Here is a 12,108-nt window from a genome sequence, read left to right as displayed (position 1 = left end):
GCACCGGAATCAAAAAGCACAGTTGCGGGTATAGAGTTAACAGGAAACGTACCCAAAACCACATCAGGAGCATTCTGGGCTTTTGCAGCTGCAACGTGATTAACACGAGCCTTCGGTACCGGAGCATTGGAGTTGTTCTGAACAGGAGCATTCTTCCCACGTCCAGGTTTTGGACACTTATCAGCATAATGTCCTGGATCACCAAAATTGAAGCATACCCATGACTTGCTTCCCTGTTCCTTCCTGATAGGCTGATTCTGAGTTGGAGCTGCTACAGGACGAGTGACCACATTACGATTGTCGTTGCTGCGATTACCAGTGTTGTTCTTGTAGAGCTGGCGTTGAGGGCGAGCAACTGAAGAGAATCCTCCCTGTGCGTATGGTACGACTTGAGGTCCCATAGCAATGTGCGGCCTCTAGCTACTACCCTGTTGAGCCTTGAAATGAGCAGCCATACGCTTCTTCTGTTCCATCCTATTGTACTTGTCTCCTTGGCGAATCGCCTTGTCCACCAACTGCTGGAAATCCCGGTACTCCATAGCCATCAATGCATAAGACAACTCATCATTCAGTCCCTCTAAAAACTTCTCCTGACGTTCTTCATCAGTGCGAACATCTTCTAGGGCATAACGAGCTAAGCGATTAAAGTCATGGAGGTACTCTGTGACAGAACGGGATCCCTGATTGAGTGCTCTGAACTCTCTCTTTTTAAGTGCCACGACACCTGATGGTATATGTGTCTTCTTGAAAGCAGCAGTAAACTCCCGCCAAGTGATTGGCTCTCCCGCAGCAGTAAACACGACACTTCTCCTCGTTGGGGTCATGGGGAATCTAGCGATACTCGGGGGCAACGTCGTAGCCTACTTCAAATGCCATCAGTCTCAGCTCCCTGACGAATCCTACCACATCGATCAAGCTTTTCGGCGGATGGGGCGGCATCTAAAGGAACATAGAAAGGAGGAATTAATGCATATGTTTAAGTTAGCTGCACAAACTAGACTTAATTAATTTGACCCAAAGAGAAAAAATAAAAGAAAAGGAGCAAACAAAACTATTTTTTTTATTAAATTTTGATTTTTTTCCTCAGATTTTTTTTAAACAGGAGCATAGACTATGGAAGTAAACAAAAATGAAGCAAATATATATTCTCCCTGTACAGCACTCGAGGGAACAGAACTAAACAAAGTTTTTGTTTAGAAAATGGAATCAACTTTGGACAGAGACAAATTACTTTAGACAAATGAATAAAATAAAACTACAATACTTAAGATCTACCATAAGCACGGTATAGTGTCACCATTAATAGGGATGAGTAGTACTAGTGCTATCTTGATTGAATCGATACCATAATAGATGTACAGTGCCGACTAACTACTGAAATTCATAAAATCAATCTATTTAATACCCTGATCAGTAAAGTTGTTTTTTATAAGAAAAGAACAGGTTTCTGTTTTGGTAAAGTAGGATTTAGTAAATTTTGTACATAACCGTGCATGTGCTGCCAACTTAATTAATTTGTAAGAGAATAGAGAAGAGCAGTTCTATTTTTCAAAATATTTTGAAGGCTACTTAAGGTTTACCATTTGGCTTGTCCTAAGGTCAAGGTGGCTCTGATACCAACTTGTCACACCTGGAATTTCTATCCAAAATTCTAAAAGCTTACATGTGCGTTAAATCCTCGTCCAGGAATCAGCCGAGGGACACAATAACAAATTTATAATAGAGTACTATCAAATAGCTAATTAATATTCGCAAAATAATAAATTATTACAAAGGTAGATAGTTCCTCTGTAACTTGACTGAACAGCTATCGCGACTCCACTCCACAAGCAACTTGACTCGAATAAAGCCTAATCCTCCAGATCATCACCTTCACTGAAGTACTCCTCCTCTGATGAATGAATATTCCAAGAATGAGTATATGACATACTCAACAAGCCACACAGCAAATATGCAGGTGCACAGGATAACAAAGGATGGCCTAATAAAGCTCTTTTGCATAAACAACATTTAATAAACATTTGGGAGAACAATAAAACAATTAAGTAATTAAGCAATATTAAATAAACACAATACAACACACCCGTATTGCATAGGCCCAACCTCATCTGAACAACCAACCCCAGTTGTACAAATAAAACCTCCATACCAGGAATATACCATTCCAAACCAGGAGTCAATTTATTTATCTCAAATTATCACCAATCACGAGTAGTGTGGGACTAATCACGAAAAACTTTGTTAGACCCGCCCATAACCGCGGGCACGGCTATTCGAATAGTTTTACTCTGGCCAAAGGTGTACCACTGTACCCACAAGACACAGCTCCACAACATGTCACCATGCGCCTTAGTACCACCACGGTACCTTGGAAAGGAACTGTGACAATACCTCTCACACAACACAACTCACCACAGTGCACCGTTCCTGGATCATAATCTCCCGCTCAAAACTAGAGGCATGGACTCCCTAGCGGCCCCCACAGACTTCTCGCCGCTTCTCAGTCTGGAACCCCATAATGAATCATGCTATACAACAGGTAAAGCTGTTGCCCACGCTGGCTTGTGGTTGGCACGGTAAACATTTCACAACAGTAGCTCGTGAACCGGTCTTTAATTGTCATGAGCACGACCATCAAAACCATATGCTCACAACCCGCCTTTAACCAGGTTTTAATTATCAATTCATTATCACAACACGATTAACCATCGTGAGCTACCATTAAATATAACCATAAATAACAATGTAGTATGATTCACCCCACTAATGAGCTAATGTTTCTAAGCATGGCTAAGCAATTATATATATATATATATATGGCATTTTAGCTGAACCAAACCAATATATAAGATCCAAGCTAATCAATTTATTACCCATAGGAAAATAAAGTCATTGTTGGCCATAATTAAATGGGAAAGGCTCACCACCCGATGACATTCGAAAATAATGCATAAGTTGAAACAAAACATTAACTTTAAATGGGTTCAACAAGCTCAAAGGGTTGTTTGGGATCTGTGTGACTTACCTTGTGCTTCTTCAAATACTTCAGAACCCTCCTCAACGTAAACGCTCTCCTCCGGAACATCGAAAACTAAAGCAAATGAACAAAATCAACAAAACAGTACAAAGACAAGCATAAACAGTACATGTGGATATTTTTAACATGTAGATCTCAATTTTAGATGAATTGAGCAACTTGAACCACTTGAATCCGAGTTACGATGATTTAGTTATGAATTTTCTAAGTTTAATCGATTTCCATCTAAAACAGAAAAAACTAGCAAAAGGAAAATATGACGTCATCGTGACATCAGCGCCGGCCTAGGCTCGGCTCCACGCGACCACCAGCGACAAAGGGCTCAGCCGGGCTATCCGAGGACACCTATGCGAAGAGGACAGCGACGCGAACTCACCGATGCAAAGAACTACGACGAACGATGACGAACGACGACCGGTGACGAGGACAGATGGCGGCTTGGCTCGGGTCAACGTCTTCGGCGGCTGCAAAGGGGCAGACGGGGTAGTCCTCCTCGCGAACCCGACGGTGGCGACGGACAGCGACGACGGCGACGCTAGCGGCGGCGCGACGCAACTGGCACGACAACGGCGGCGGTGGCGCTAGGGCTAGCATGGCGGCGGCGCTACGAGCAACGTCAACGGCTTGGACTAGGGGCAAACGGAAGAGGACGACTAGGGGATGCTATTTATAGGCTCGGATTAAAGAGATCGAACTCCAAACGAGAGGAGTCGAAGCCAGAAAATCCTAGGGTTAGTTTGGAGAGATAAAATCAAAACGAGTTTGATTCGGTTTATCCGGGCAAAATTGATCTCCGAAAGTTTAGGGGAAAGGAAGAGGATAAAGAGGAGATAATTTCCCCTCAATCAATCGGACTCGGAGATGGCCGGTTAGGGCGGAATCGAAGGGGAAGCGGCGGCGCTCGGGCTCGGCTGCCGGCCGGAGGTTGAAGAAGGCCCCGTCATGTGGGCCCCACATGTCGGTGGCTGAGAGGGGGGAAGGCGCGGCGGCTCGGCTTGGCTTGGGCCGGCTTGGGCAACACGGCCGCGCGCGAGGAAAAGAGGAGTTGGGCCAGAGACGGCCCAACGACTTAGAAGAGGGTTTTCTAAACTTTCTCAATTAAAATAATTCGTGAAATGATGTCTCATTTATTAAAAATACTTTCCTTGCTCAAATAATTCCCAGAAAAAATCTAGAAAATAGATAAACAGGCAAAGTGTTTAATGAAATTTTATCTAGCTCAATTTTATGTTGAAATTTTTCCTAGATTATTAGAGTTTAACTTGTAGGCTTTTTAAAATAATTTCTAAAAATGCATTAAAGAATGAATTATTAAAATAATTTCTAAAAATGCATTAAAAATGCATATATTTATATACGAATAGAATTATACACCACAAATTTAAAAGCATATAAAGTGAAAAAACAAGAATATTAATACCTTTTTTTTCCATTTAATGGGCACTTGTAGCTAGCTTGCCTGTGATCTTTCTGACCACATCTTTTGGATGTAACTGGACCTCTTATAATTTTCATGTTCTTGCTATCACTCTTTGCACTACTTTTGCCACCAGTCTCAAGGCATCCTTTAATCCTCAGTTTCCTCTTTCTTCCAACACTCCTCTCCTCTAGTGATGCGCCCAAATTGAAAGGCATTTTCACCTTTGGCAATTGTGACTTGTCTGACATTGCCGATATCTCTCTCATTTGCAGCCCTGAATTTCTCCACTGAGTAAACCATATCAACGAATTTTTCCATGTCCACATTCCTTTGAGTTGTTAAAAAGGCCAATACATGCCCACAGGGCTGCCCGATGTGTTGCCAGTCCTCGCATGTGCATGTATTTGCCACTATTGAAGCAACATGTCTTCCAAATTATTTGCCATAGGCATGCACCTCCGCAATATGTAAGCTAGCTGTTATAACTTGAAAGTGGCCTAATCCTCTTGTTCTTGCCTTCAATTGGTGCATTACAGCTGGTATAACCCTACCATGAAGCCTTTCTCCAATTCTCCTTTTGTTATCCCATAGAACCATCACCTTCTTTCTAAGCTTGTCAACTAGGTCAACAACTGGCAAGTCCTTGATATCAGAAATCCATGCATTGAAAACCTCTACAATATTGCAATATAGTCACACTTGATGGCGGGGTTGAAGCCACACCTCATCTACTTTAGGCTATGATATGTTGTCAAAAATCTCCAAACTTCAAGAGGTCTATTAATAATAGGGAACATGTGCTTCTGGAATACCTCTTCCCAATAAGCTCTTGTTGCAGGGTACATATTACCAAAAGTCTCACCATGTAACTTCATAGAAATTTTGTCATAAGATGCCAAAAACATTCTCTTTGTTCAGCAGCATGTAACACCTTATTGACTGCATTCTCTAACCCCTTACAAGCATCTGAACAAATAGCAAGAGGCAAGGTTAGCTGCTTCCACCTTCTGATCTGACAGCCTCTGTTAGAACTCCATTATGCCTGCAATCTCTTCCTTGTCTCAGGCCTTAGCATCTACCAAAGACTTAACAATCTCATTAACCTCGGCATTGCCAACAACTACCTACTTCCCCTTCTTTCCTCTCTTAACTTCAACTAGACGTGGCAGCTCTGTTGGGGTCTCTATGGGCTATGATGTCTTTGTGAGTTCTGCATTCAGATTAGGGGTGGCCTTCTTCTTCTTCACAAGACTGGCCACATGCACAGCCACTTAGGTGCATAGCGAACAACCTCCCACCATTTAGTGAAAGTGAAGTCACTACCACAGAACATGAGATTAGTACCGGTTGGGAAGCCCCTTTCTGTGTCGGTTTTCCCAACCGGCACTATGAAGGCGGCACTGAAGAGTAAACCAGCACCAATCTCATTTTGAAAACCGGCACCTTTGATACCACTCACGAGCCAAAAAAAAAGGCTCGATGCATCGGCTCAAATCGAGCCGATGCATCGAGCTCATCCACCCTGCATCACAATCCTTAATCCCCAATCACAGAACACATTAACAGAAATCACATAAATCATTTGACTAATCCCCAATCCCCAATCACAGCACTCAGTCACATAAATCACAAAAATCATTTCACTAACATCAAGAAACATTGAACAACATCACACAAATCATTTCACAGAAATCTTTTAAGAAACATTTCGCCAGATCTCACGGAGGGAGGGCGCCGCCACCACGCCGCCACCCCGCCACCGCCTCTCGTCCCGCCGTCGCATCCCCCCTCCTCCCTTCCGCCGCCGCCGGGCCGCCTCTCCGCGGCCGCCGCTAGGCCGCCCCTCCCCAGATCAAGTGAAGGAGAGGGCGTGGCCACCGCTGCTGCCTCCGCCGGCCGCAGACAACGAGAGAGTCGAGAGGGGAGGGCGCCGTCGGCAGGGCGACGCCGCATCCCCACTCCCCTCCGACGCCACATGCCACCCCTCCGCCACCGCCGGGTCGCCCCTCCCCGGATCTGGCGGAGGGGAGGGCGCGTCCGCCGCCGCCTCTACCGGCCGGGAGACGAGAAAGAGAAGAGAAGAGAGCGGAGAGAACGAGAGGAGACGAGCCGAGAGAGAGACTGAGAGGAGAGAAGAGAGAGAAGAGACGAGCGCTGGGGAGCGGCCTGGCCTTATCTCCTTGAAGCTTCGTGGTGGGGCCCGCCGGCTCGGCTCAACTGATAGGTGTCAGTTTAGAAAAAAAGGCATCTATAATTTATTATAGGTGCTGGTTTTTAATATTAAAGGTTCTGGTTTTTTTTAAAAAAACAACACAAAATAGAATAGGTGCCAGTTTTTATCTAGAACCGACACCTATAATAAATTAAAGGTGCCGGTTTTTTGTGATTTCAACCCGCGGAGGTGGGAAAAGGCCTATATGTGCCGGTTTTAGCACTACTGGCACTTATAGTGGTGACACCTATTTGATGTTTTGTAGTAGTGAGTGCTTCTTCTGCCTTGAGTAGTACAAATCCAATGCCTCATCCATAAGCTGCTTCTCGGTTCTCTCACTAACATACTCTTTCTGCAATTGTTTTATGACAATAGCTTTTAAGTTCACTCATATTCCTAATTCCTGTCATCAGGGGTAGTTGAATTATAGGTGGTTGCCACTTGTTTCTAGTAGGTTTCACCCTTTCTTGCATTCCCTTGAATGGGGTCGGTAGAATTGTTCAGCCAAGCACTAACCGACAAAACAAAGTGGAAAAGAAACATCAACAGCACTGAATGTACATGTTTGGCCATAGAAGATTATTGAAGCAAAAAAATAATCTACAATATATCAAAACAAAGCACCAAAACATTTACATCATTTAATCCACACATTGAACAAAAGCATAGCATCCAGCAAACTAACTGAAAAGCATGATTTTAGGCCATTCTTACAAACTATTTCTAATCCATTGACCTATTTGCAACAACAAAATAGTGACTCACTGCAACACACAACCATAACAATGCACAAACAAACCTAAAATGTCATATTTTTCCTTGCTTAAGGTTCTCATCACAAGCAAAACATCCACAAACAAACCTAAAAATTAATGAACTTGCATACCAGCCTCAGGTCCTCTTCTTTGCTGTAGTACAATCGTCCCTACCCATTGTTGATGATCTCGACCTCAGGCTCAGCCCTCACCTGACGGTGCTGTCCAGATCTAGATGACACTGGTGGGTTCTCGGTGGGTGCTGGTGGGGCCTGCCTGCAGAATTAGTATAGGTTAAGTTAACACTACTTTCGATACCAAGTCATGGAAATGCGATCCCCTATATATGAAATTAACATCATACTGGACATGGTCGGGGAATGGGGGAGGGAAGAATGCCGGTTGCATTGAAGATTAGCTGACCATGGCCGACGCATTGGGTTCTTGAAGGAAATGGATGAAGCACCATTGGGAATGAAATCCATCGAAACCTGCAGGTGACCGAAGTGAATCGGAGCAATGGGGGTGCTAGGATAGCAGATCGAATGGAAAAAATCACAAATAGCCAGCGGCGCTGCCACCTAGGGTTTAGGGTTTGGTGGACATACCTGTCTCAGCTGTTCCCTGGAGGCCGCGGCGCAGTGGATCCAAGCCAACGCGAGCACGAAGACGGTGGAGACTCAACTACACCAGCGAAGATGATGGAGATCGGCGAGCAATCTCGCTGCTGTCGCGGGAGGGGAGAGCGCGAGGAGTGGATTGCCCGAGAAAATGCGAGGGCGAGATCTTGGGTAGGTGCACGGGAGGGGCGGGGGGCCTGACCAGGCGAGGCGCGGAACGTGGCTCGTGCTCAGCCAACACGAGGCCTCAAGCCGTGGTTTCGTGGCTCCCGAACTTAAAAATGGAGAGAGGAAATTGATTCCTCTACAAGCATGGCTACACCCTGCGGAACCACAATCGGCTGCCATCACGTCTCAGCTCCGACGTGGAGGCTTAAGACCATAGGATAGGGTGGAGCATTGTACATGGCCTAACAAAGACATCCCATGTATATATCACTCCCAGTCAAACACGCCAAACAAAGCAGAACTAAAAGTCTAAGCTTCCAATCTCCTACTACCGTTCCATCCAAACTTTGAATAAAACTAGGTACTTCAAAACTGTAGCTTCCAACATCCTGCCTCTTTCTTTCAACTTATGAGTATTGTCATTGAGCAACACGACTATATTTTCATGCTCTCATAACGTTCCGCTGTAAATAACCTATAAAAATGAATTAGTTTTAGAGAAGTTAAAACCCTGTAGTTTCTGCTTAACCATATTGCTCAACACAAAAAAAAGCTACAATACCCACAAAAGATTTTATAATTTACACTGGGTTGTATATCATTCATGCCAACTACCACAATGATTAGCAACACCAGTAGGCGGTTGTGCTTCAAAGGTTCTAAACGGTAAACAGAACATTCCATGTGAGTAACACTACTTTCCATTCCACTTTCTTTTCGCCAGCGGCCAAATTAGTATATATAGGTTAAATTAATTAGCACAACTTTGGATACCAAGTCATGCCAATGCACTAGATAATCCCCTCTATATGAAAATTAGTTAATTACCACGTTATGTACATGTATTACAGTTTACAGAGACTATATGTAAAACACATCTTATAATTTGCATTGTCATATAATTACAACAATTAGTTAATTACCACGTTATATATTACAGTTTACAAAGACTCTGCATGCACTAATAGTATAGTAGCAATCCACTATAGTACAGTTCGGTGTTTAATTTTCTTTTCCAAATCCAAACCATGCACCATGGGGATGGACCTTAATTATCAGACAGTGTAACCTCCTCCAAGTGTTGCACCCTGCATCTGCGCCCCAACGGGATCGGCCGCTGGTAGAACAGCTCACTCTTGTCGCCGCCGCGGCCGCGACCGGCGATCCTCCAGTACGAGCCACGCTTCGCCGGCAGGGCCGCCGCATCCACCATCTTCGCGGCGCGCGACCGTGCCCGCAGAGCTGATGGAACGAGCACGACGAGCCTGTTCACCTTCACCCTCACCGTCTGAGCCCGCACGACGACGGCGCCGCCACCGCCGTCGAGAGACTCCGGTGGACGGCCGGCGATAACGCCGCCGTGGCTGTTCTCCGGGTAGCCGGCCAGCACTACTTGCAACTCGCTCTCCATCGAGGAGTTCTTCGGCGAAGCCATGTGATTTGGTAGTGGCTCGTCGGCGGCCATGGTTCCAGGATTCGATGACGATTCGATCTTCAGGAGGTCCTCCAGGCTAGACCGGGATTTTCTCGTTACGATTGCATCCTCACGGCCGCCGCCGGCGATGATCTCCCCGCCGGCATTGACGACGACGAGGTTGCTCGAGGTCGCAGCACAATTCTTGGTCCTGAAGACGGCGGTGAGCGGCGACCATATCGACTTCAGGATTGCCTGCCTCTTGGACATCGCCGGAAGCTCTTGCAGCGGGCCGGCAGCGGGCCGGCGGCGAGCCGACGACGGGGACGACGTGGCGCCGGAGTTAGTAAGTAAGCCGACGAGACGAACTCACAAGCGATGTGACGCAGTGGCTGGCTGGCTGTCACCAAGAGGTGCCATTCATGTAATAATTAAGGGAAGGTAGTTATAGCATTTTATAGCGTTGGTGATGTCTGAGGTGGTTGACTAACCTCAGAGCCAGATTGATCGAAGTAGATATATGTAGGTTTGAGTAAAGATTTGCGAGTGAGATCTGACAGTGTTGGCATTTGTTGGTTGAGCTAACATATGGGATGCTGACAGCGACTGTTGGTTGGGGGAGGTTTCGAAATGGCAGCTTTTAGAGGTTGATGAAACTTGCATGCATGGATGGTAGAGGCAGATATATATAAGGGACATAAATGTTTACTTTCTAGAGAAAACTAAGCTGATATGAAAGTTTTGATAGGTCGGATCACCACAAGAAAAATACTCTGTATAGACATTTTTTTAGTACTGTAGAGGCACTTATCAAATGCCTAATAAGTGTCTTATGGTGAATTGTCTCTACAAACGAAGAGACATTTTATAAAATGTCTATAAGATGGTAGAGGCATTTTTTAGAGACACTAAATTGTACCGCAAACATATAAAACCAGTCCAAAAAAGAGAATAAAATAGTTTCCTTGCTTTTGATAAGTCTTGAACTCATGATCTTTTGGTTAAATCATTTTAATCTTCGATACACTAACCAACTCAACTCCATGTCATTACTTGCATACTTGTTCCTTTAATTACTTATATTTAGTCGTTTAGTACACATTATCATTCTAAAAAGTGTCTCTACATAGTTTAAAATGTCTCAACTAAATGCCTTTACATATTAGACGCATTTTATAGTGCCGAAAGAATGCCTCTACAAGATAAAATCTAACAAACTGATATAAAAATGTCTCTAGAGTAAAAGTTTTCTAGGCAATTTTTAAAGTGTCTCTATAAAGTGTCTCTACACTATAAAACTTCTGATTGTAGAAGCAATTTACAAAATGCCTCTACAAAAGTGCCTCTATACGAGGTTTTTGTTGTAGTGGATTAATACAGATTGGAGATTTTTTTTTGGGTGTTAGGTAAATGTTGGAGATTATACTTTGCAATGTCAATGCTTGCTCCCTCATTTGTCCTCAGTCCATTGACGAGGCCTTCTTCTGTCATACTTGTCTGACTTGTCGTGAGTGCCTGTTCTAGCAACGTAGAATTCTTATAAGACGATGGAAATGTTTTACATCACAGCTTCTAGCAGCAAAACCACCTCTTCTTTTACAAGTACTGGTGGCGCTCATAAGACCCTGCTTATAAAAATCGATTTTTACTAGCGGGGTCTAATAGCCACCACCATAAAAAAATATGGGATAGGAATAAATCCCTCGTGGAGACTAAGTACAACTCATCGTTTTCCTCTCCGCCGCATCTTTTCTAATCCCAACTCTACTCTCCCTCCCATCCCACCTCATCCTCAACCTCTCCCAGATCCACCAGCCACCTCTCCTCTCCCTTCATCTCCATTCTGGCCTCTCGCACCACTCCTCAATCAATCGTGGGTGGAGCGAGCAGTCTCGGGCCACGGGCAACGGGGAGGGGATGGATCCGGCGGTGGGCAGTGAAGGACAGGGGCGGTCATGGTGGAGGAGGTGGATCTGGCGATAGGGAGAGGGGTCACTACAACAAAACCATTGTTTTAAGACGTTTTACTTAAGTCATTCTATAAGTCGTCTCTTTTTTATAAGTGAAATTGAAATAGGGACGATGTTTGAGACGCTTTATTAGTTGAGGACATAGTTTAAGACGCTTTACATGTTAGCACAAAATTAAATCGTTTAGAGACGAATATTGAGACGTTTTTGGAACGTCTCATGTGTAAGAAATGAGTTTTGAGACGTTTTTATTATATCCGTGTCATCATTATTAGATAATATATAATTATTTATATAGAAAAAGAAGAAAATAAACACACTGTTCCTAATCGTCATCATCAAATACCATTATAATAATATTATAATTATTTGGGAAAAAATAAATATTTAATATTCAGTCTTAGATTAAAAAAGAAGAGTACCGCTACAGGACGCATGTTTGCAGAGTTGCAATATAAAAAAAACTATCTATTTACCTTCAAGATTGTCACGTTAATGACTTGGTTAGTGCA

General features: G+C 44.1%; 1 protein-coding gene across 1 annotated transcript; it reads right to left on the bottom strand.

Annotated features, from left to right (window-relative positions):
• Positions 1-9,082: 9,082 nt before the first annotated feature.
• On the bottom strand, positions 9,083-10,078 carry LOC4352164 (uncharacterized). The gene has a single exon (XM_015763960.3). It carries the CDS (start codon positions 9,894-9,896, stop codon positions 9,261-9,263), a length of 636 nt encoding a protein of 211 aa, XP_015619446.1. The 5' UTR covers positions 9,897-10,078; the 3' UTR covers positions 9,083-9,260.
• Positions 10,079-12,108: the final 2,030 nt, after the last annotated feature.

This window comes from Oryza sativa, chromosome 12 (genome assembly GCF_034140825.1).
Source record: "Oryza sativa Japonica Group chromosome 12, ASM3414082v1".
In the NCBI taxonomy this organism is placed as follows: Eukaryota; Viridiplantae; Streptophyta; class Magnoliopsida; order Poales; family Poaceae; genus Oryza; species Oryza sativa.
The sequence above is the reverse complement of the archived record's forward strand: the minus strand, read 5'-3'. Positions and strand labels throughout refer to the sequence as shown.

What these genes read in the sequence shown, in the direction of transcription:
- LOC4352164 (XM_015763960.3), bottom strand. Translation starts at nt 9,896, where the DNA reads ATGTCCAAGAGGCAGGCAATCCTGAAGTCGATATGGTCGCCGCTCACC.